This window comes from Neofelis nebulosa, chromosome 4, assembly GCF_028018385.1.
Source record: "Neofelis nebulosa isolate mNeoNeb1 chromosome 4, mNeoNeb1.pri, whole genome shotgun sequence".
Classification (NCBI taxonomy): Eukaryota; Metazoa; Chordata; class Mammalia; order Carnivora; family Felidae; genus Neofelis; species Neofelis nebulosa.
Genome location: NC_080785.1, coordinates 152,375,799 through 152,401,038, shown reverse-complemented (window position 1 = coordinate 152,401,038; position 25,240 = coordinate 152,375,799). Strand labels below are relative to the sequence as shown.

General features: G+C 50.8%; 1 protein-coding gene across 4 annotated transcripts; it reads right to left on the bottom strand.

Moving 5' to 3' along the window:
- Positions 1-36: 36 nt before the first annotated feature.
- On the bottom strand, positions 37-23,391 carry SHISA5 (shisa family member 5). 4 transcript variants are annotated; one of them, XM_058727069.1, is made up of 6 exons: positions 23,215-23,391; positions 20,699-20,855; positions 9,834-9,917; positions 1,733-1,848; positions 1,372-1,584; positions 37-1,258 (listed from the first exon to the last, which is right to left on the bottom strand). In XM_058727069.1, the coding sequence occupies exons 1-6, from the start codon at positions 23,279-23,281 to the stop codon at positions 1,179-1,181; spliced, it is 717 nt and encodes a 238-aa protein (XP_058583052.1). In that variant the 5' UTR covers positions 23,282-23,391; the 3' UTR covers positions 37-1,178. The 4 variants fall into 4 exon arrangements, with proteins under 4 accessions (XP_058583052.1, XP_058583053.1, XP_058583055.1 ...); XM_058727070.1 differs by having other exon boundaries at positions 23,218-23,391; XM_058727072.1 differs by lacking the exons at positions 9,834-9,917; positions 20,699-20,855; positions 23,215-23,391 and adding an exon at positions 3,939-4,068.
- Positions 23,392-25,240: the final 1,849 nt, after the last annotated feature.

Below are 25,240 nucleotides of genomic sequence, written 5' to 3'. Positions count from 1 at the left end.
CCAGTAGCCAAGGCTCTGAAGAAAGGAGGCAGCAGCCCCAAATGTTTGCATTTATTATAAACAAAGGTGCAGACCCTAGGCTCTCAAACACATCAACAGGCACAAAGCTAAGACAGATCTGGTGAGATATTAACAGAGGAACGGGGAACACCGAGGTATTCGTGTCTGGGCCAGAGCAGCCACCGAGGCCCCCCGCACCTTTGGTCCAGACAGCCCCTTGGCCCAGGTGTCCCAGGTGCCAAGACACACTGTGGACTCGGGTTTGGGAGCTGGATGTTCTGTTGAAGCTGGTGACGGGAGAAGCAGGGACTATCAGAGGTCAGACTGTGGGCCAGTTTTCCTCCAGGACTTAGGGGTCTCGGCCTCACAACAACTATCATACACACTTTGAAACAGAAAACAGGCAAAATGTTTGGCTAAAAAGGCAATAACACTGCAGGGAGGACACCTGAGTGTGCCGGTGGACAGAGGCTACCCTGCCTACCTGTGATGGGGGGTCATGGCCAGCCAGGGCAGCCAGAACTGTGGGTGGATGTAGCCCTCTGGGTGGTGCCAGGAAGAATGCAGGGACCATCCAGTCAGACAGTGGTCGGGGACGGGTGGGGCTCTGCCTGAAGTGTTTTGATCTCAGGAGGCTGCCCACCCTCCCCTGGGCACAGCACAGGATCTGGGGACTATGGGACATCTGCTGAAAGGATTAAAACCCAACTTAGCCAGGTCCCAAACCTCACCCACAGGCCTGCATCATAGCTCTGGTTCTCTGAAGAGTCCCCCACGCCCTGGGGACAGGCCATGGCCTCAAGCAGTGGCTAGCTGCTCCACTGAAACTGGAACATATATGCACGCTGCCCACGGAAAGCTGTACTATCCTAGCATGACACAAGCCCCACCTGGTCTCCCTGGGGTGGTATGGAAAAGAACTCACCCCAGTCTTTGAATTTTGTTTGAGATTTCAAAAGAGCACGATTTCAAGTGAGGAAGAGAACAAAGTAGGGTCCCGGCAACTCTGGCAAGGACTGCTTCCCACCACGTCAGCATCACAGGAAGTCTCGTGTACAAACAGGACTCACGCACCACGCACGGGGAGAAAAGGACCATGCCTGCGTACCCAGTCTCACACGCGCACGCGCACACACACGTACACACACGTGGTGGCAGCCCCAGATGCAGGGACATGCTCAGGGGGCTGCCTTCGGGGGGTCCATGTAGGCTGGGTTGTAAGGAGGCTGGGTGGCAGGGTAGGGCATGGCCGCACCTCCTGAAAATAGAGAGGACACTGGTTGGTTATGAGCACGGGGGCTGCAGTGTGAGGGGGCAGAGGCAGGAGATTTAGGGGGTTCAGGAAGGGTCAGAGCTGGCAGTGGTACTCACCGGCCAATGTCTCATGGTAAGCCGGGGGGCCCAACGGCTGGGCGGGGTAAGGTGGTGGGTACTGTGTCGGGTAGGGTGCCGCTGGTATCCCTGGCTGCGGGGGCATGGGGTGATAGCCCTGGTACGTCGGTCCGGGGTAGCTGGGCGGCACACTTGGAGGCTGAGGGTAAGGGGTGTGTACCACGGTGGTGGCCGTGGTGGTGGTCACAACCGCTGCAAAGAGAATCCCAGTCAGGACCACTGCCACCCCTCGCTCGGGCTTAACCAAGCCAGGGCGCCGCTCGGCTCCCCTTGCCGCCTGGGATCTGCACCCCATACACCAAGGGTCCCGGCGGGGTGGGGAGGGGACAGGCGTGCTTACGACGTGGCCGGCAGCACATCTTGTAGAGATAGCAGCAGGAGCAGGTGAAACAGATGATGACGGTGACGACAGAGAGCACAAAGATGGTCAGGCCGATGGCTACGGTTGCCCCAAACCTGCCAAAGAGCCGATCATGACCCAGGGCCTCTCGCCCCTGCCCAGGACAGAGTCCACACCCCACCATTCCCAGGGGCACCCCTCTTGCCAGAGGAAACTCTGGGCGACACAGAGCAACATCTAGGTTGTGTAGCTTGAACCTCTTTCAGAATCCGTTTCCTCACGTGTAAAATGGGGTTTGTCTTATGAGTCTGTATAAAGCACCCAAGGTCTACCCCTCTTGCCCCACCCGAGGAGCACGGCAGGGAGTTCTTCCGGCGCCTCCCCACCATACACCCGTCTTGGCCACCTCCGCCTAGTCAGCAGACGGTTATCGAGCACATGCCACAAACCAGAAACTCAGCAGTGGGTGAGACAGACCCACCCTTGGCCTCCGGAAGCCCACAGCCCAGTGCAGGAGGCAGATGTTGAAGGTTAAATGACTGTGGAAGCACAAGGGACAAAGATGGGGGGAAATTCCAGGAGAGCCGAGGCCAGTGTGGCCAGAAGCGTGAGGAGAGGCACGCAGAGAACACAGACTCAGCACTGGCCCCGGAGTAGGGTTGCTGGCCTCCCGGAGTGACAGTGAGCCTCCTGGATGCCAAGCACTGTACCAGTGGGTGGGCTCCTGCACTCTGGCCAGTATTGCAGGCCGGTGAACAATGAAACAGGTAGACAGGGGCGCCTGGGTGGCTCAGTCGGTTGGGCGTCCGACTTCAGCTCAGGTCACGATCTCGCAGTCTGTGAGTTTGAGCCCCGCGTCGGGCTCTGGGCTGATGGCTCAGAGCCTGGAGCCCGCTTCCGATTCTGTGTCTCCCTCTCTCTCTGCCCCTGCCCCATTCATGCTCTGTCTCTCTCTGTCTCAAAAATAAATTTAAAAAACGTTAAAAAAAAAAAATTAAAAAAAAAAAGAAAGAAACAGGTAGACAATATGGGCGTGCTGGAGGTAATCTTGCCTTCTGGAAGGGCCTGATTGCCGGGCCCTCAGCAAGGACCACAACAGAGTGGAGGGGCTTTAAGAAAGAACAGTTTTGGGGGCGCCTGGGTGGCGCAGTCGGTTAAGCGTCCGACTTCAGCCAGGTCACGATCTCGCGGTCCGTGAGTTCGAGCCCCGCGTCGGGCTCTGGGCTGATGGCTCAGAGCCTGGAGCCTGCTTCCGATTCTGTGTCTCCCTCTCTCTGCCCCTCCCCCGTTCATGCTCTGTCTCTCTCTGTCCCAAAAATAAATTAAAAAAAAAAAAAAAAAAAAAAAAAAAAAAAAGAAAGAACAGTTTTGGGCAGGAAGGTCACTAAAATTGACTTTCAAGGGCAGAGACCCTTGTTCTCCTCCACAGGTGCCAAGGGACCAAGCTCTATTCTAAGAAAATGTACATGCTTGCTGACTGCATCTAAAACATGGAAGGAGCAGGGTGCCTGGGTGGCTCAGTCGGTTGAGCGTCCAACTCCTGATTTCAGCTCAGGTTATGATCCCAGGGTTGTGAGATCAAGCCTTATGTCAGGCTCCATGCTGAGCATGGATCCTGGTTCAGATTCTCTCTCTCCCCCCGCCCCACCCCGTCCCCTCCCCTCTACCCCACTCGCACTCTCTCTCTCTCTCTCTAAAATTAAAAATTAAAAAACATGGAAGGAGGGGCACCTGACTGGCTCAGTTGGTAGAGCATGAGACTCTTGATCTCAAGCCGCACACTGGGCATGGAGACTACTTCAAAAACAATTTTTTTTTAATTAAAAAATAAAACTTGGAAGAACCTTGGCGAGCTGTTAGGGCCTCTGCCTCTACTGAAGACCCAGGGGAAGGCTGTGGCTCCACCCCGCCCTGCCCCGACCTGGGGGGAGAAGCTGCCCCTCACAGTCCGGAGGGGCAGCACCACCTCAGCAGGGCCCCTCACAGCCCAGGGACAGGTGAAGAACAGACCTTTCATGCTCTGGACTCCAAAATACACAACCGCATATGCAAAGCAGGAACCACTGGCCACTGTGCCGGCCCCTCACCTTCCCCTGATTCATAAGCTCCTCCCAGGCCCTCTGCTGCCCCCAAGGAATGAAGAGAAAGAAACACACACACACACACACACACACACACACACACACAGTATGGCGCCCAAGCTCACCCCATGTTAGCCTCTGCCTTCACTCCAGGGCCGCCAGGAGCCCTGGACTTCCCCTCTTTCCATCATGGGCCACTCAGTTTCAATCTCCTCCCCTTTCGAGGAAAAGGAAAGCAGATCTTGGCCCTCCCCTATCCCTGACGTCAGTGGCAGGAAGAGCAACACAGAGCTCTTAAAGACACAGCAAGGCCCAGCTGCACCAGAGGGGCCAGGAGCAGGCAGGGAAGCCAAGTGTTCAGGTGGTCCTCCCAGAGTTGTGTCCCCAGCCTCACGTGCCCCGACCTGGCCTCTCACCAAGGCTATCCATCCGTCCTCCTGCTAAGACGCTGCCATGGGATCTGAGATGCCCTGAGTGCCCAAGCCACACTCCTGCTCAGCCCCAACTCAGCCCACCAGCCCCATTCCAGCTGTCCTCCTTGATGGGTACCTTCAGTGATCTAGGCCCACCAGCAACCCCCAGGGCCTCCTGGATGACACACGAATCCCCTCAGGACCCCCTCTCCCACCAGCACATGTTCCAAGCCAGTAGCCTACCTTGCCAGGATGATGTAAGTGCCTCCTCAAGTGCCCCTGGCCAACCTGCCAGGTCTGATCATGTCACTCCTGCTCAAAAGCCTGCTATGGCTCCTATAGCTCTCAGGATCACACAGGAATTCGCTTTATAATTTACTTGTTAAACTGTATCTGGGGCACCTGGCTGGCTCAGTCAGTATAGCACATGACTCTTGATCTTGGGTTGTGAGTTGAGCTCCACATTGCGTGTAGAGATTACTTAAAAGTAAAAAAATTGGCGTGCCTGGGTGGCTTAGTCAGTGAAGAATCTGACTCTTGATTTCGACTCAGGTCATAATCTCACAGTTTGTGAGATTTAGCCCGGCCCAGGGCCCCATGCGGACAGCACGAAGCCTACCTGGGATTCTCTCTCTCCTTTCTGCCCTGCCCCGGTTTTCACGTGCTCATCCATGCACGTTTCTTCTCTTAAATAAACTTTAAAAAAAAAAAAAAAAAGCTCAGATATTTTAATAGAAATAAATAAATAAAATATTTTTTAAAATTTTATTTTAAAAAAATTTGGGGGCACCTGGGTGGCTCAGTCGGTCAAGCATCCAACTTCAGCTCAGGTCATGATCTCATGGCTCATGGGTTTGAGCCGCACATCAGGCTTTGTGCTGACAGCTCAGATTCTGTGTCTCCCTCTTTCTCTGCAACTCCTCCACTCGCACTCTGTCTCTCTCTCTCTCTCTCTCTCAAAAATAAATGAACCTTAAAAACATTTTTTTTTTGAGAGAGAGAGCATAAGTGGGGAAGGGGCAGAGAGGGAGGGTGACAGAGGATTTGAAGCAGGGTCTATGCTGACAGCAGAGAGCCTGATGTGGGGCTCAAACTCACAAATGGTGAGACCATGACCTGAGCTGAAATAGAATGCTTAACTGAGTCATCCAGGCACCCCTAAATTTTCTTTTAGAGAGAGAGAGAGTGTGGACAGGGGAGAGGGGCAGAAGGGGTGAGAGAGAGACAGAGAGAGAGAGAGAATCCTAAGGAGGCTCCACACTCTGCACTGAGCCCAACACAGGGCTTGATCCCACAATCCTGGGATCATGACCTGAGCTGAAATTAAGAGCCGGATGCTGAAATGACAGCCAGCCAGGTGTCCCCCCCACCACCAAAAAAAAGTCTTAAAAAATTTTAAAAATTAAAAAGAGATAAATTATGTGTATCTATTTGTACTTATCTGTATATATATTATAGTTTACAAAAAAGGGGGGGGGGGGAATCTAGGATCTGTCTCACCAGATAGTAAAACTTACAATAAGACAAATTTTAATCTTTAATTAATAAAGTCTAGGGGTGCCTGGGTGGCTCAGTCGGTTGAGCGGCCGACTTCGGCTCAGGTCACGATCTCGCGGTCCGTGAGTTCGAGCCCCGCGTCGGGCTCTGTGCTGACAGCTCGGAGCCTGGAGCCTGTTTCGGATTCTGTGTCTCCCTCTCTCTGCCCCTCCCCTATTCATGCTCTGTCTCTCTCTGTCTCAAAAATAAATAAACGTTAAAAAACAATTTAAAAAAAAAAATAAAATAAAGTCTAAATAAAATAAAACTTGTGTGGTCTGGGACTCCCACCTTACCTTGTTCTCTGTGCTCTGGCCACATCACCTTCCTTTCAGCTTTGCAAAGCCCCATGCTGTATCTTACCTCAGGGCCTTTGCACATGCAGTGCCTCCTGCCTGATCCACTCTTCTCTTTGTCTCACCCCCATGTAATTAATTTCTGTTCACCATTCAGATCTCAGCTCAAAATATTATTTCATCAGGAACACTTCCCCTGACCATGCAGATAAGTTCAGGTAAGAACTTCCTGTCTACCTCAGTTTATAAACACTCAATGTGAGCATTTGATTAACATGTACCTTGCCTCCAGCCCGTGGATTCACAGAGGTACAGACTGCACCTGCTTTGGGCCATCACTGTAACTCCAGTGACAAGCATACAATAAGTGTTCAATACGTATCTGATGAATGAAAAACTCACTCAGGGACCCAGGGGCAGCACCTCGTAGGACAGCAAGGCATGATGTTCTGGGGAAGGGTAATATTTGAGGGGTGGTTGCAGTGTGGCAGGGGTCTGTGGTACCAATGGCCACAATTCCAGTTGAACCATGCCTCTGAGAGGAAGGAATGATATTCCCAAGGTTGGGGCTACCTCCCAGATCAAAGACACCAAAGGCCAAGTTCAAAAAATAGAGTCAGCCCAGGCAGGGAGCAGGTGGGGCTGAACTGGGGGGTCCCAGAAGGCCAAAGACTCCCAATGTTCAGACTGGGGAAAGGCCATCTCTGGAGCAGGGACACCAGCACTTTCACCATGACGCTGGCAAGACAGGGGACTGGCCATGACACAGTGGGTGTGAGAGCTGCAGAAAGGATGCTGGGAGGGCCAGGACAGGTGCACCATTGCCTCATCTCACCTCAAGGACCTGTATGCCTTTCCCACAAACTGTCACAGCAGAGTCAGGATGGAGGGTCAGCAGCAGCCTGCCTGGGGTCTGAAGCCATGCATCCTACCAGTCAGGTGCTTAAAAACATGCTAATCCTGCCTGACCATCCCATGAGTAGCAAGGGACTGGGAAGGGACAATGAAATCAGGATCCAAAAGAACCATGACAGAGGAGCAAGGAAGCTTTGGGGAGGGAACAAGCCAAAAAGGGACACAGCCACTGACCATTCAATAGGGCAGGATGGGGCTCGCCTACCAAAGGTGGGGAGCAGGCAGAAGACTTGGGCCAACTCCAGGCCCATGGATAACATGGCCACACCATAGGGAGCACAGTGCCACATTCAGGGAAGATATCACCCATCCAGGCTGTGACAGGCAGAAATAGCCTCATCTGGGTCCCTGTATTCTGAGCTGGTGCCTCATTCTTGGGGAACCCAAGGAGTCACTCACAGAGGGAGACAAGGGGTTTTTCCTTCTATCGAGGCTTCCCTGGAGCTCCCAGCCATGGCCTGGGCAGCAGGTGCCGGACCCACCAAGGAGCCCACACTCCAGTGGATAAACAGCACCCTTGGCCGAGGGGGCAGCACACAGATGCCCACCTGAGAGAATGGACAGGCAGCCACCTGAGGGCATTCACAGAAGTGTCGTCGGTGACTGTGCCCTTTTACCTGCCCGGTACCTGCTTCCCAAACCCTAAACCTTTATTAAGACAGGTGTCATGTGAGACACAGGGGCTCTGGTAAGAAAGCAGAGAAGAGATGGGGCAGAGCAGGGTGGGGGCAAGTCAACAGCATTACTGTCAGCACTTCTCAGTGGGCAGCACATCTGGGGCAGGAGGCATGAAGGGCACAGGCAGGGCAGGAGGCACAGGCACCCCCACCAGGCACAGTGGTGTGCACGCTGCAGCGTGTGGCCCTGCTCACCAGTTCCATGACTGGTGCACACCTCAAGGCGCGACAGGTGCTCCTGGGCTCGTCCCAGTCACCTCCCTAACTGCCTGCCACAAGCTCTGGCAGTCATTCCTCCTATGCCCCTCAGGGACCTTGTTCTGCAGCGTCCCCTCTGTCCCCTTTCCCAGCGTAAGTCTCCACCAGCACCGAAGAAGCCCTTCTTCACCCTGACTCCTCCTCCAACTCCTGTCTTACTCCTCACTGGTTCACAACCAGATATCTCCCTGGAGCTGTCTACACTCACTTCACCCTACCCATTTCCAACTCACTCTTCAATCCACTGCACTGAACGGCTCCTGCCACAGGTGCCATGGCCTCTGTGGTATGGCATCCACATTTCTCAATACCCCACGGACCGGGCGTCTTCCTCTTTCCTCCCACTTTTCTGAACCCTCCCGCTCAGCTCCTCCTGAGGCCATTCTTCAAACGTTGCTGACCCTCAGATTCAGTCCTCAACACACTCCTGCCACCCAACCTGAGCCCTTCACCCCAAACCCACTCCTTGTCCCACATCCTCTCACAGGGCCAGACCTCTGGCCCTGTCAACAGAGACCAGCTTCCCCCACCCCTCCCTAGCGCAGCTGCTGAATGCCCGTCTCCAGCCTCATAGCACCCCACCAAACCCAGTCTCCCTCTAGCCTCCCAACACCTTGGACTGGGAAGCCATGGCTGCCTCCCACTAGCCACCCGCCACCCCGTCCCTGCCTGCTGCCTTCATCCTCCATAGAGCAGCCAGAGTGGTCTTCCTAAAACACCATTCAGACGAGCACTGCCCAGAACCCCATGCTGCCCGCTGTCCTCAGGACAAGGCCCACCCCTGGGCTGCCCCCGGCCCACACTGGCTGGACATCAGAACATCCTGTGGGGCCATCTGAAAGCCCACAGTTCTGGGACTCAACAGTGGAAGGGCATTCCCTGGATGTGGAAGGAGGGGCTCATCAAGGCGTCAGTCCCCAGTCGGCCAAGGGGGCAGGATCAGCCAGCAGACGGGAGTACAGAGGCCGGGCCCTGGGCGCTGAGGGGGGACCACAGGCTGCACTTCTCTCCTCCCCACTCCCCAGTGCCCCGTCTGATTCCACATCCACCCAGGTCCACAGGGCAGGATGGGGCAGGCAAGCACCTGGACCCCCGTGCAAGCCCTGAGCCCAAAGTCTCTTCTTCCTAAGGGGCAACCAGGCCTGGGCAGATCTTCTCCCAAAAGGGGCTTCTAGATCCACCAGGGCAGGGGCAGGCGGCACGTGGAACAGACCCCACCAGGAAAACACACCAGTGGCTGCACGCTTACTCCATCCGCATGAAACGTGTGTCACAACACCTGGTTATGGTGGCAACAAGACACAGCAGGAAACTGGCCGAGGGAACTGAGCTTTCAAAGATTGGGTTGTTCCCTGGCCCCCTGACAGAAGGGCCCTGACACAGCAACCATAACTCACAAGCCCAGACACGGGGACTGGGTGTCATCGGTTGTCCCAGCATCTTCACCGTGCTCCATCATTACCTCACCACCGTGCACCTGCACCACCATCGCCCACCGCCATCACCCCGTCACCTCTTCACCCATCACTGTCGTCCCATCACCACCATTGCCCTGAGACCATCACCACCATCACTGTATCACCATCGCCACCAAAGCCCCACCGCGTCACCACCATTGCCCCGTCGCCGTCACGATCACACCATCCCTGTCACCACCGTCACCATCATGCTCTCCCTATCACCTAGGTCAACATGGACCCCTACCCTTGGCCTTTCAACTGCCAACCATAGTCCTCCCATTCCTGAGTACGATGATGAGGACACAACTTTCCAACATGAGGAGCAAGGGACCTGGTGGTCAGTCTCTGGGGCTAGTCACTACAATGACTCTGCGGCATCCCAGTCCCCACAGCCCTCACTCTAGCCCGCTGAGCCCCTTGTCATCTTGGCCAGAAAGATGCACGCAGCCTGAAGGTTTTATTTACCCTGACATGGGGTCGCTGTCCAAGCTGGAACGGAACCTCAGCGCCGAGCCCAGCTGCTCCAGTGGCTCTATATCAGTGGACACGCTGCAAAGAGGAAAACTCACAGTTAATACACCCGAGCCCCACCCAGCATACCAGGAACAAATGCTACCTTAGTGCACACACACAACATGCACCAAAGCCAGTCCTGTACGGGGCCAGCAAGTAGCCCTAATGGCCTCCTGAGCATGACTATCACACACACCAGGATCTCAGGCTAGAATGCCACACATTCTTCTTCTTCTTCTTTTTTTTTTTTTAATTTTTTTAATGTTTATTTTATTTTTGAGACACACACAGAGAGAGAGAGACAGAGACAGAGAGAGAGAGACAGAGAGAGAGAGTGTGAGTGGGGGAGGGGCAGAGAGAGAGGGAGACACAGAATCTGAAGCAGGCTCCAGGCTGAGTTGTCAGCACAGAGCCTGACACAGGGCTCAAACCCATCAACCATGAGATCACAACCCGACGCTTAACTGACTGAGCCACCCAGGCGCCTCCCACACATTTTTCTCAAGTGCACATGGAAACATTCTCCAGTACAGACCACAGGTAAGGCCTGGCAGGCTCAATAGATTTGAAAAGATTGGTATCATACAAAGTATCTTTTCAAACCACAATGCTACTAAGCTAGAAATCAGCAAAGGAAGATTACCATGTCACAAAGTTAAAAAAGAAATGGTAGGGGCTCGGTAAAGCGTCCAACTCCCGATTTCGGCTCAGGTCACCATCTCACAGTTTCGTGAGTTTGAGCCCTGCGTCAGGATCTGCACTGACAGCGTGGAACTTACTTGTGATTCTCTCTCTCCCTCTCTCTCTGCCCCTCCCCTGCTCGTGCTCTGTCTCTCTCAAAATAAACAAAAAAAATTTTTAAGAAAATTATTAATGAATTACTGTTAATTGTGCTAAATGTACTATTGATACAGTGGTTATATTTCTTTACAAAGGACTCATTTGTATAGATAAAAACTAACATTTGAGGAGAAATTTTTATGATGGTTTAATTTTTATTTTGTTTTAAAATAATGAGGAAAAGGAGCACCTGGATGGCTCAGTTGGTTGAGCGTCCGACTTCAGCTCAGATCATGATCTCACAGTCCGTGAGTTCGAGCCCCGCTTCGGGCTCTATGCTGACAGTTCAGAGCCTGGAGCCTGTTTCAGATTCTGTGTCTCCCTCTCTCTCTGCCCCTCCCCCACTCGCACTCTGTCTCTATCAAAAAATGAATAAACATTAAAAAATTAATTAATTGGGGTGCCTGGGTGGCTCAGTCGGTTAAGCATCCGACTTCGGCTCAGGTCACGATCTCGCGGTCCGGGAGTTCGAGCCCCGCGTCGGGCTCTGGGCTGATGGCTCAGAGCCTGGAGCCTGTTTCGGATTCTGTGTCTCCCTCTCTCTGCCCCTCCCCCGTTCATGCTCTGTCTCTCTCTGTCTCAAAAATAATTAAACGTTAAAAAAATTTTTTTTTAAAAATTAATTAATTAATTAATTAATTAATGAGGAAAAAAGTGGTGGAAAGTATGGTCAGAGTGTGGGTAACTATGGAAGCAGGTCATGGATGTGGAGTTATTATTCTCTTGTTTTTGTATATATTGAAACTTTCCAAAATTAAATGTAGAACAAAATTCAAAAGCATGAGGAACAACTACATCCTAAATTTGAAGGAAAACTGAAGCTGAGGAGAAAATATTTTTAAAAAATCAGAGAGCAAGGGCTCCTGGCTGGCTCAGTCAAAAAAGCATGCAACTCTTGATCTCCAGGTCATGGGTTCAAGCCCCAGGTCAGGTATAGAGATTACTCAAATAAATAAAACTTAAAAAAAAGAATCAGTATGTAGGCTTTGGTGAGCAATAACAGAGCAGAGGATGCCAAGCTGGTGTGTGGGAGGCTGGAAAGAGAGACCCAGGGAAGCTAACCCGGCATCTGAGGCCCTGTTGCTCCCGGGGGCACTAGCCAACTTCAGAGGGGCAGCTGAGGGGCTGAGTGGAGATTGGACTCAGAGCCCACCAAGTGACGATGATTCTCTGATGATTCCCACCAACTGGGGATGAGACCTAAAAAGCTGCACCCCAAGAATAAGGGAGAAAGTGAGCAGAGAGCTGAGCTCCTAATCCTCTTGGCCTCTGCAGTTAGGCCAAGGTGGTCTGAGAGTGCCGTGTCCCTGCAAAAGCAAGACTTCTCCTCAGAAGTCCTGAGCTCCAAATTTCTACAGTCAATTTTGCAAATGTGTTAGGCACACATTACAAAGTTTTCAGAAACACTAGGACACTAGACAACATGAATACAAGACCAAAGAGAAAGGGACACGTGGGTGGCTCAGCTAAGTGTCCGACTTTGGCTCAGGTCATGATCTCATGGTTCGTGGGTTTGAGCCCTGCATTGGGCTCTGTGCTGACAGCTCAGAGCCTGGAGCCTGCTTTAGGTTCTGTGTCTCCTTCTCTCTCTGTCCCTCACCTGCTCACGCTCTGTCTCTCTTTGTCTGTCTCTGCCTCTGTCTCTGTCTCTCTCTCTCTCTCAAAATTAAACAAACAGGAGCACCTGGGTGGCTCAGTTGGTTGACTGTCTGACTTTGGCTCGGGCCATGATCTCCTGGTTCATGGTTCTGAGCTCCACATCAGGCTCTGTGCTGACAGCTTGGAGCCTGGAGCCTGCCTCAGATTCTGTGTCTCCGTCTCTCTCTGCTCATGCTTTCTCTCTCTCAAAAATAAATAAACATTAAAAAAATTAAAAAATAAATACAAATAAAAAATAAATGGGGCGCCTGGGTGGCTCAGTCATTTAAGCATTTGACTTCGGCTCAGGTCATGATCTCTCGGTCCGTGAGTTCAAGCCCCTCATCGGACTCTGTGCTGACTGCTCAGAGCCTGGAGCCTGTTTCAGATTCTGTGTCTCCCTCTCTCTCTGACCCTCCCCCCTTCATGCTTTGTCTCTCTCTGTCTCAAAAATAAATAAACGTTGGGGCGCCTGGGTGGCGCAGTCGGTTAAGCGTCCGACTTCAGCCAGGTCACGATCTCGCGGTCCGTGAGTTTGAGCCCCGCATCAGGCTCTGGGCTGATGGCTCGGAGCCTGGAGCCTGTTTCCGATTCTGTGTCTCCCTCTCTCTCTGCCCCTCCCCCGTTCATGCTCTGTCTCTCTCTGTCCCAAAAATAAATAAAAAACGTTGAAAAAATAAAATAAAAAATAAAATAAATAAACATTAAGAAAAAATTTTAAAAAATAAATACTTAGCTTCTTTAAAAAAATATATAAAAAATAAAAAATAAATAAACAATCATTGGGGCACCTGGGTGGCTCAGTTGGTTAAGTGTCTGACTTCAGCTCAGGTCATGATCTCATGGTTCATGAGTTTGAGCCCCACGCTGGGCTATGTGCTGACAGCTCAGAGCCTGGAGCTGCTTCGGATTCTGTGTCTCCTCTCTCTCTGTCCCTCCCCTGCTCATACTCTGTCTCTCTCTTCTCTCTCTCTCTCTGTCTCTCTCTCAAAAATAAACAGGGGCGCCTAGGTGGCTCAGTTGGTTGAGTGTCCCACTTTGGCTCAGGTCATGATCTTGCAGTTCATGGGTTCAAGCCCCACATCAGGCTCTGTGCTGACAACTTGGAGCCTGAAGCCTACTTCGGATTCTGTCTCCCAGTCCTGCCACTCCTCTGTCTTTCCCTCAAAAATAAACATTAAAAAAAAAATTTTTTTTTTAAGTAGTCAGAAAAACCATATTGCTTGCAAAGGAGCAATCATTAAACTGTCAACTGGTTTCTCAACAGAAATAATAGACAACAGAAGACAATGGAACGGGGTGCCTGGCTGGCTCAGTTGGAAGGGTATGCAATGACTCTTAGTGTTGTTTTTTTTTTTAATGTTTATTTATTTTTGAAAGAGAGAGGGAGAGTGCGAGTGGGGGAGGGGGAGAAAAGTGAGGGGGACCCAGAATCCGAAGCAGGCTCCAGGCTCTGAGCTGTCAGCACAGAGCCCAACGCGGGGCTCTAACTCACAAACTGTGAGATCATGACTTGAGCCAAAGTCAGACAGTTAACCGACTGAGCTACCCAGGCACCCCAGTATGCAATGACTCTTGACCTCAGGGTCATAAGTTTGATCCCATGATGGGTGTAGAGATTGCTAAAAAAATAAATAAACGTAAAAAAAAAAAAAAAAAAAAAGAATGGAATGAAAGCTTTAAAGTGCTGACAGAAGTTAGTAGCTGCCAACCTAGAAATCTATAACCAGGAAAAATATACTTTGAGGAGGAAGGTGAAATAACGACATTTTCAGAGAAACAAAAACCAAGAAAATTTGACACCAGCATACCTGCATGAGAGGCAGAAGGAACATGATCTCAGTTGAGGCTTAAAGATGCAGGAAGCAATAAGAAGCAGCAAGAAGATAAAGATATGGATAAATGTAAATAAATATTCACTGTCTTGTATGGAAACCAATTTGACAATAAATTTCATATTGAAATAAATAAATAAATATTCACTGTCAAAAACAATTAAAATACTGTCTTTGAGGCTTACAATGGTTATACAAGAGATAAAGAGGGACATTACATATGATAAGATGAACAATTCATCAGAAAGTCAAAGCAACCCTAAATATGTATGCACCTAATAACAAAGCATCAGAACTCATGAAGCAAATATTGACAGAACTCAAACAACAAACATATCTGTGGTCTCCCGTAATCAATAAAGCAAGCAGACAAAACCAAAAGGCAGAAAAGAACTAAACACTATTATCAACCAACTTGATCTGACACTTATAAAGCACTATACCCAACAACTGCAGAATATACCATTTTTCAGGTTCATATGAAACATTTACCAAGGTACAGTATAGGTTGGGTCATAAAATGAGTCTCAATAAATCTCAAAAGACTTAAATCTTAAAAGAAAACAACACAATGAGGTATCACCACACATTCACCAAAATTACTGAAATTAAAACCTAGGCAATAGCAATGATCTAGATCTTGACTGAGATATTATATGTGAGAAGTATACATTTATTAAAACTCATCAAACTGAAACATTCAGACCTGTGCATTTTGCTGTATGTGATTATAGCTCAATTTTTATTTTATTTTATTTTTTTTTAATTTTTTTTTTTTAACGTTTATTTATTTTTGAGACAGAAAGAGACAGAGCATGAACGGGGGAGGGTCAGAGAGAGAGGGAAACACAGAACCTGAAATAGGCTCCAGGCTCCGAGCTGTCAGCACAGAGCCCGACGCAGGGCTCGAACTCACGGACCGCGAGATCATGACCTGAGCCGAAGTTGGATGCTCAACTGACTGAGCCACCCAGGCTCCCCTAGCGCAATTTTTAAAAATGACTTACAATGCCAAGTTTAGAGAGGATGTATAGAAAACTGAGACTGTCATACATGGCTGGCAAGAATGTAAATGGTACAGTGTTAGAAAACTGGAAGTATCTGCCAGTATCTGGAAGCTGAACACATGCACCAATGACTCAGCAATTTTACTCCAAGATATTTACCCAAAAGAAATATGTTCCTTTGAAATATTTATTTATTTAAATAATCTCTATCCCCAATGTGGGGCTCAAACTCATGACCCTAAGATCAACAGTCACATGCTCCTCCAACTGAGCCAGCCAGGCACCCCAGAAATATGTTCCTTTTTTTTTTTTAATTTTTTTTTTTATGTTTTATTTATTTTTGAGGGAGAGAGAGACAGAGTATGAACAGGGGAGGGGCAGAGAGAGAGGGAGACACAGAACCTGCAAAGCAGGCTCTAGGCTCTGAGCCATCAGCACAGAGCCCGATGTGGGGCTCGAACTCGTGAACCATGAGATCATGACTTGAACCAAGTCAGAAGCTCAACCAACTGAGCCACTCAGGCGCCCTGAAATATGTTCCTTTTAAAAGGCACCAAAGAGGGGCGCCTGGGTGTCGCAGTCGGTTAAGCGTCCGACTTCAGCCAGGTCACGATCTCGCGGTCCGTGAGTTCGAGCCCCGCGTCAGGCTCTGGGCTGATGGCTCGGAGCCTGGAGCCTGTTTCCGATTCTGTGTCTCCCTCTCTCTCTGCCCCTCCCCCGTTCATGCTCTGTCTCTCTCTGTCCCAAAAATAAATAAAAAACGTTGAAAAAAAAAATTTTTTAAAAAATAAAAATAAATAAAAATAAATAAATAAATAAAAATAAAAGGCACCAAAGAGGGGCACCTGGGTGGCTCAGTTGGTTAAGCATCTGACTTCAGCTCAGGTCATGATCTCACAATGCTTGGGTTCAAACCCCACATCATGCTGAGAGTTCAGAGCCTGGATAATGCTTCCGATTCTGTATCTCCCTCTCTTTCTGTCCCTCCCCTGTTTGTGCTCTGTCTCTGTCTCTCAGAAATGAATAAATGTTAAAAAAAAAAAAAAAAAAAAAAAAAACTTAAAAAAATAAACAATAAATAAATAAATGGCACCAAATATTTGCCTGGGTGGCCCAATTGGTTGGGTGTCTGACTTCAGCTCAGGTCATGATCTCAAGGTCCATGGGTTCAAGCCCGCACCAGGCTCTGCGCTTTAGATTCTGTGTCTCCCTCTCTCTCTGCCCCTCCCCCACTCACACTGTTTCTCTCTCTCAAAAATAAACGGGGCGTCTGGGTGGCTCAGTCAGTTAAGTGTCCGACTTCAGCTCAGGTCATGATCTCGTGGTCTGTGAGTTCGAGCCCCGCATCGGGCTCTGTGCTGACAGCTCAGAGCCTGGAGCCTGCTTCAGATTCTGTGTCTTCCTCTCTCTCTGACCCTCCCCCCGTTCATGCTTTGTCTCTCTCTGTCTCAAAAATAAATAAACGTTAAATAAATAAATAAATAAATAAATAAATAAATAAACGTTGGAAACAAAATTTTTTTAAGGCACCAAAGGTTTGTGAAAAAGAGTTCTTAATATCGCTATTAGAATAGTGGGGGGTGGGGGGGGTGGGGGAAGAGTAGCAGAAGCCTAGTCTAATAAAAGGTGTCTTAAAAAAAAAAAAAAAAACTACAGCAGGAGAGTCTGGGTGGCTCAGTCAGTTGAGCATCCATTTTTGGCTCAGGTCATGATCTCACAGTTTGTGAGTTTGAGCCTTGCGTCAGGCTCGTTGCTGTCAGCAGAAAGGCTGCTTCAGATCTTCTGTTCCCCAACTTCCCACCACCCCCCCCACCACCCCCAGCTCTGCCCCTCCCCCACTAACACTCTCTCTTCTCAAAAATAAATAAACATTAAAAACCACACACATACAAAACTACAGCAAACATTTTTTAACCAGGAAATGATGAAAGCCTTCCCTCTGGAACCAGAAACAAGAATGCTACCTATCACCACTTTCAATCATCGTACTGGAGATCCGAGCCAGTGTAATAAAACAAGAAAAATTAATTAAAAGTATAAGAATTGGAATAGAAAAAATAAGACATTAACTGCACATGATGTGACTATTTTTGTAGAAAATTCTAAAGAAATTTCAATTAAAATCACTCAAATTAATAAGTAAATTTAGTAAAGTCTCTGGATACAAGGTCAATTTATTAAAATTTATTACCTTTCTCTGTATCAATACATAATGAGAATTTTAAACTATACTACTTACAGTACTATGAAAAAGACTGAGGCACCTGGATGGCTCAGTTGGTTAAGCATCCGACTTTGGTTCAGATCATGATCCCACAGTTTGTGGGTTCAAGCCCCATGTGGGGCTCTATGCTGACAGCTCAGAGCCTGGAGCCTGCTTTGAATTCTGTCTCCTTCTCTCTCTCTGTCCCCCTCCCACTTGTGCAATCTCTCTCTCTCTCTCTCTCTCTCTCTGTCTCAAAAATAAATAAATGAACTTAAAAGATTTTTTTTTTTAAAAAGAGTAATTACCTAGGAGAAAGTACAGATGCAGGAAAACTATTTGACAAAATTCAAGATCCCTTCATGACTAAAAGTCCAAGCAAACTAGAAATAGAAAGCAACTTCCTCATTCTGATAAGAGGCACCAATGAAAAAGCTACAGCTAGCATCATACTTAATACTGAATGTTTTCTCCCTAAATTGAAACCCAGAAAGAGATATCTGCTCTCATCACTTCTATTCAACACTGCACTGGAGGTCCCAGCCTGTGCAATGAGGCAAGAAGGAGCAAAAGCAATACAGAGTATAAAAGAAATAAACAGTAGAAGAAAAAAATGGAATAAAAACAAACCAAAACAATATGGTAAGTTAAAAAGAAAGAAGTACAGAATGAATAGGAGAGAGACCAATAAAAAGCACAAAATAAGATGGCAAATATAGTCCCAGCACAATATTACACTAAATTTAAATGAAATGCTCCTGTATTTTAAAAAATTACTGGAATGGATTTCTTTAAAAAAGACACATGCATAAATGTAAGGACACCAAAAGGTTGGAAGTAATCTTCAGGTGTGGCTGGCAGTGTATGCAGCCTGGTGTCGCCATTCCCAAGATCACTTTCTTAGTCAGTAATTACATACATCTCACTAACCTGGCAATTTGCTCCCATGCACACTTCCAAAAAATTCTCACATGGTTCCATAAAAGGAGATAGGAAGTACAGGAGGATGCCCATCCCAATTATCTAGGATAGCAAGCTTAGGACTCAGACCAAAGAGAATGACACCACAGGGGTGGGCACAGGCCGGATGTACACAATGCAACATGGATGGGTCTTACAGACGCTGTGCTGAATGCAAAAGGTAAAAGAGTTCATCGTACCCACAAAACAATGTACATTTTGCAAAGCACAAAGTGACTCTCTGCCCCTCTCTCCCACTTGTACTCTCTCTCTCTCAAATAAAATTTAAAAAAATAGGGGCATCTGGGTAGCTCAGTCCTTTAAAGCATGTGACTTTGACTCAGGTCGTGATCGCACAATTTGTGAATTTGAGCCCTCAACAGGCTTTCTGCTGTCAGCACAGAGCCTGTTTTGGATCCTCTGTTTCCCTCTCTCTGCCCCTTCCACGCTGGCACACACATGCACATGCACACAGGCACGCACGCGCTCTCTCTCTCTCAAAATAAATAAATAAACTTAAAAACAAATGGGTGGGAGGGGCTCATTGGCTCAGGGGCTCAGCCCCTGAGTGGCTCAGTCAGTTAAGGCTAAGCTCCGACTTCGGTTCAGGTCATGATCTCATGGTTGGTGGGTTCGAGCCCTGTGTCAGGCTCTGTGCTGACAGCTAAGAGCTTGGGAGCCTGCTTTGGATTCTGTGTCTCCCTCTCTTTCTCTGCCCCTCTCCTGCTTGCACTCTGTCTCTCTCACTCTTTCTCTCAAAAATAAATAAACATAAAAAAAAATTTTTTTTTTAAATAAATAGGGGCACTTGGGTGGCTTGTCAGTTAAGGGTCCGACTTCAGCTCAGGTAATGATCTCAAGGTTTGTGAGTTCGAGTCCCATGTCGGGCTCTTTGCTGTCAGCCAGAGCCCCCTTCCGATCCACTGTCCCTGTCTCTCTCTGACCCTCCCCCACTTGCGCAAGGGTGCATGTGCATGCACTCAGTCTCTCTCAAAAATAAATAAACGTGGGGGCGCCTGGGTGGCTCAGTCGGTTAAGCGTCTAACTTCAGCTCAGGTCACGATCTCGCGGTCCGTGAGTTCGAGCCCCGCGTCAGGCTCTGGGCTGATGGCTCAGAGCCTGGAGCCTGCTTCCGATTCTGTGTCTCCCTCTCTCTCTGCCCCTCCCCCGTTCATGCTCTGTCTCTCTCTGTCTCAAAAATAAATAAACACTAAAAAAAAAAAATTTAAATAAAAAATAATAATAATAGATAAATAAATAAACATGGGGTGTCTGGGTGGCTCAGTCGGTTGGGCAACCAACTTCACTCAGGTCATGATCTCACAGATTGTGACTTCGAGCCCCGCATCGGGCCCTGTGCTGACAGCTCAGAGCCTGGAACCTGCTTCGGAGTCTGTGTCTCCCTCTCTCTCTGCCCCTCCCCCACTCACATTCTCTCTCTCTCTCTCTCTCTCTCTCTCTCCAAGAGTAAATAAACATTAAAAAAATTTTTTTAATTAAAAAAACATAAAAAATAAAAATACAAATAAATGAATAAACTTTTAAAAATAAAAAATAAATTAAAAAATTAATTTAATTTAATTTATAAATAAATAAAACCCAAACCATGAAAAGGACATACACACTGGTAGCCTATGGAGTGAGAGGGAAATGGAATGGTCATGTGAGATTAAAGTAAATATGTAAGATGACAGGGGCTGGTCTTGCCCAGACTGATGATAATCAACCTGCCATGAGCTGAGAAGTTTGACCATCTCAACCGTTTCTATACCTGCGACCAAACACAAAACACAGATGTGGCAAAGGGAGACCTCAGGACCAGCCCATGAAACAGCCTACACCGAGATGCAATGCAAATCCAGGGGCCAGACCAAGAGGACACAGGCACGGTGCAATGCGACGTGCCTTCCAGGGCCCACAGGATGATACCTACACAAATCACATACAATCTCCCACCAGGTGCATGCACGAACTGTGGGGTACACTCACACCAAGGCATGCACCTTGCTGGTACAGGTACACATCCAGGTACATACCCAGGGGTGAGCCACAAGGCCAGCGAGGCCACCAGCCCCGAGAAACCTGCTCAGCCCAAGGCTGAGTGAGGTGGGTGAGCTGCAGTCCTCTAGGGTCGCAGGGAAAGGGGCAAGGGGCTAACTGAGCAAGCTCTGGGGAGCTCAGCCCAGAACAGGGGCACCCCATCCCCACCCCTGGTCCAGTGCTCTACCACCTCGAGGGGGCTGAGAGGCGGAGGGGCAGGGCTATTTCCCTTTCATGTACACTCCTGCTCGGGGCGGGCTCAGGCCTCCCCCCCTGCGACCGCCGGGCACCCACCTGGCCTCAGGCACAGGACACTTTTCCTCATCCCACACAAATTTCTTCAGCACATCAGAGCAGCAGTATTGTTTGTAACATGTGCCACAGCAGAAATCAGGACAGGACTCAGGGAAGAGGATGCGTCCACGGGAAGCCACACACACTTCACTGTGGACTGGAGCAGAGAAACACACTTGTTAATCTGTGGCCACAGGGCCAGGCCTCATGCCAGATCTCAGCCATGTCCTGGCTAGCACAGCCCCTTTCCCAGCACTGCCAGCAGGCACAAGCATCTGGGCCATCTGTGAACCATCCTAGTCACTGGCCACCTCTAGCCGAAGCCCCCATCAGCCTTGCCCTCCTCCCTGTCCCACAGCAGAGCACCTAACAAGCCCCCTTCCCTCCCCCACCGGCCACTTGCCTTCTGATAGAAGATTGACCTTTCTAAGTGGGAGTTTGACTGGGCTACTTCCTGCTCTCGGACCATCCCTGGTCTCTACTGCCTCAGGATCAAGTCCAGAGTCCACAAAACGGGGTTTGGACTGCAAAAGGCCTTGACGATCACCCCAGCTTTCCAACTCTACCCACATTCTGCCTATATTCTTCTTGCCTGCTTCCCATTCCCCACCTTCAAATCTACTCATCCTACAAGGCCTCACTCCAGGCCCCCTCCTCCAGAAACTGCTCAAGCCCAGCAATCACAGACCTGAACAGTAATACCCCCAACTAGCTGCTGGGGCCCAGGCACTGGACCAACTAGTTCTCAATCCTTATTCCCTCTCCTCACCTGGGCCTGGGCCCCTGCTAGACACTGGACTGCAGGGGCCTGGCCCTCACAGACCACACGACAGGCTGTCTCCAGACCAACTCCCCATTGGCTACAGTTACACCCACCATATAAGAGTCTGTGAAACAATTAGCCCTGGGCTAGGGCTGCAGCGGGTGCCTAGAAAATGTTTATGCCCTCAGTGGCCAGGGCTCCGAGGCAGTGGCACCACTTGGAGTCCCAGAACCATTACAAGGCTCGCAGGCAAAACTGGGATCTAAGGATATTCCCCCAGGCTGGGGTGTAGACAACACTTCACTGTACCAGGCCATGCTGAGAGAACCTGGCTGACAAGTGTGGGAAGTGACCAGGGCTTTGAGAGACCACAAGCCTTGCAAACTTCCAGGAAGATGCTACAGCCAAATGTTCCCATGCATCCTTAGGTTATATAAGCAGAGACCTAGTGCCCACCAGCAGGAGGGGGCAGTCCCGGATCGTGCCTGGGCAGACCCCCACATAGAACACCCAATCCAGTAAGGCCCAGATGACTATAGTAGCTGATAAACCATGGCTACTTCACCTGGAAACAGTGCTGACACAGCACCTGGAACGCAGAGACCCAGAGTGGCCAGGGCCCTGGGGCAGCGTGCAGTGTCTGGAGACCATGTACAGAGCAAGGCCCACAGAAAGAGGCACTGAGTGGCCTCCCTGAGAAGAGATAACTAGGAATGGGATGGGGGCGGGGGAGGGGTGCTCTGCTCTTGGCAGGTTCAGGCAGAACCCTGCTCTGGGCAAAGCTGCAGGACAGAGGACCTGACCACTACCAGGCTCACCCTGGTAGTAGGTATGGTGGCAGGTATGGTCAGCATGGCCCATGCTACTGGGTTACTCGGGTGAGCCACCTCCAGCAGGGTCTTTACAGCCTTTACAGTCACGGCCCAGCCTCCAAGCTGGGACTGAAGACACAACGCTGACGCTGCCTGGGCCAAGAGCCCATGACACAAATGCTCTTCTGGGCCCCAGACACTTCCCAGTGGAGGAGGCTTCCCAGATCTCACTGGACTAGGAACCTGGGCTCCATCTTCTCACTTTCCCACCCCAGGTCCCCACATTCATCTCAGCCCCCAGGAAATAAAGCCCTTCTCCTGGAGGAAGCCACTCACCCCAGAGGGATCATCCGCTTCCTCTGGCTGGGCAAGGGGTTGTTGCAATTCCTACCCCTAAAAGGTCCCCAGCCTGGCCTCCTCCGCCTGTGAATCACCCGTCTGTCTACCGTCAACACACACACAGTGAAGTTTCCTCCAACCCCGGGGGGAGACGGGCCTCAACCCGGCCTCAACCCGGCAGGGGCTTCCACACCCAGTAAACAGAGCCCAAGGGAAAGCCTCTGATGGAGGGGCCAGGCCTCCCTGCTGCCACCACCCTAGGCTAAGGCCAGGCGGGAACTCCTACCCCAGCCCCTGGGGACCCAATCCCTTGTAACACGTGAGGGAGCACAGACCCCACCACCACCACCACCATTCCCGGGCAGAGCAATGGTGGCAACTTCCTAGGGTCTGGGCAGTGTCAGTTCAGACTGGGAGGGGTGCTGCGGTGGAGGTCAGGTCAGTCCTGAGGGTTGGCTGACTGCCTCGCGGTTAATGGGGTGCGGGACACTGCGGGGATGGTGTTGCCTGGGCTCACGCCAGGGGCGCACGGACGTGGCTGCCCCGCTCCCCTATACACTGTCCCCTCCCGGGACAAACTCCCCCCACCCCCAAAGGCTCACCACCTGGAGGCGGCGGGAGCAGCAGCAGCAGCAGGAGGATCCGTGGCGCGGGGACACGCGCAGCCATAGCTGGGTGGCGGACGGACAGAAGAACAGACAGACAGAAGAAACAGGGGTCGAGGTGCAGCCGCAGCCTCAGCGACCCGTGCGGCCACCGCTTCCTCGCCCCGCCCCGGCGGCCTGTTCCGGGAACCCCGCCCGGAGGAGGGAGCGGAGGGGAGGAGGGCGAGGCGAGGGAAGGGGAGAGGACGCCCCTCCCAGCCTGCCGGCCAGGCCCACGTCCGGGGGCCAAGCAAAAACTATGGCCCGGGGCCGTTTAGGACCCTGACAGGCACCTGGCCACCACCGACGTTGACTTCTGTGCACGGGATACTTTCCGCTCCTTGCCCCGCTCCCCCTCCACCCCGAGCCCCAGTTCCTAGCCCTTGACCCCAAGGGGGTCTCCACTGGAATCTGCATCCTAACACTTGGGAGGCTGGACACAGCCCTTCCCCTCCCCGTGGCCCTGGGCCCTCATTCTGCATCGGAGGACCAGGTGAGGTGGTGGGGACAGTGCCCAGAGCAGACCTGGGCACACAGTAGGCACTCAATAAATGCCAGTCCCTTCTGCAAGCCTAGCCCATCACCTCACCCACTGGGTTGATACCTCTATCCCTTCAGGCATCCTACCCGCCCTCCCCCCCACACCCCTCCCAACTCAGGGCAAGCCTGCTTCAGATGGCCTGGTCTGAGGATGGGAACTGGAAGCTCCCAGGCACACCAGGCCACCTCCTGGCTCAGGGGGAGTCTGGCTGGGCCTCATCCGTGTCTGCTCCAGACCATATACTCACACAAGACACCTTGAGATGGGGCAATGGCTAACTGTGGCTCTGCTACCCACTGTGGAGCAGGGGTCTGGGCAGAGCCAGGGAAATCGAGAAGTCTGTTCCAGCTGCTATAACAAAACATCATAGATTTGGGGGCTTGTAAACAACAGTTCTGCCCACTGGGAAGTCCAAGTTCAGGCTGCCGCCAGATTCTATGTCTGATGAGAGTTTCCTGGTTCACAGATGATTGTCCTTTCCCTTTGTTTTCACTTGGCAGAAGGGCCCAGGGACCTCTCTGGGGCCTCTTTTATAAGGGCACTAACCCCCATTCATGAGGGCTCCACCCTCAAGATCTCATCACCTCCCAAAGGCCCCACCTCCAAATACCATCACCTTGAGGTAAGAATTTCAACATACGAATTTTACGAGGACACAAGTGTTCAATCTATAGTGAGCATTTTTTTTACCCAGGGTTTCTGACCTGCCTCCCACCTGCACCGGGCACATCTAGTACATTATACTCAAGGCAGAAAACATGAAAGGTCACGCTAACGGGGCCCTGGAGCCAGGGCATACATCCTGTGCACCACATCACGTGTTTCTCACCTGAGGACAGAGTGAGACCTGAGAGGGCAACCTGGGGTGTCCTCAGTGCAGTTCCCCAGGCCAGCATGTGAGAGGAGGGAGGAGAGGGCTTGGCCACCACCTGGCCAGGAAGGGCTCCGGGCTCAGCACACGGGGCAGAAGCTGACTATCCCTGGTTAGAATGAGGAGCCCTCCCCGTCCTGCCGCGCTGCCTCTGCCCCCTCAGCAGCACGGCCTGAAGCTGGACACAGCCCAGGTCCCCCTTCCCCATGCACAACAGACACCACGTGCTCACCTCCACGTCACTGTCCAGCTGTCCTCTGACCCCCCACCCCATTCCACTCCCTGGGTGTCCAGCCTCTGCCTCCCACAGACTTGTCTCTCTTCATAACCCAGTCCTTATCCCCAGCAAACTCCCAAGAGTTGTCCTTTCTTACCTCCTGTCACTTGTCTTTGACTTTCCTGCTCTCTGACACCTCCCCCCATTTCTTCTAGGTGCCTTTCCCCTGGCCTCATCCTCCCTGACATTTTCAGGATTGGAATCCCCGTGCTTGCTCATCCTCCCACACGTCACAGACAAACGCGTGAAACCTTCATGGTGGAGGATGCTGGCGGCTCCATGACCCACCCAGAGC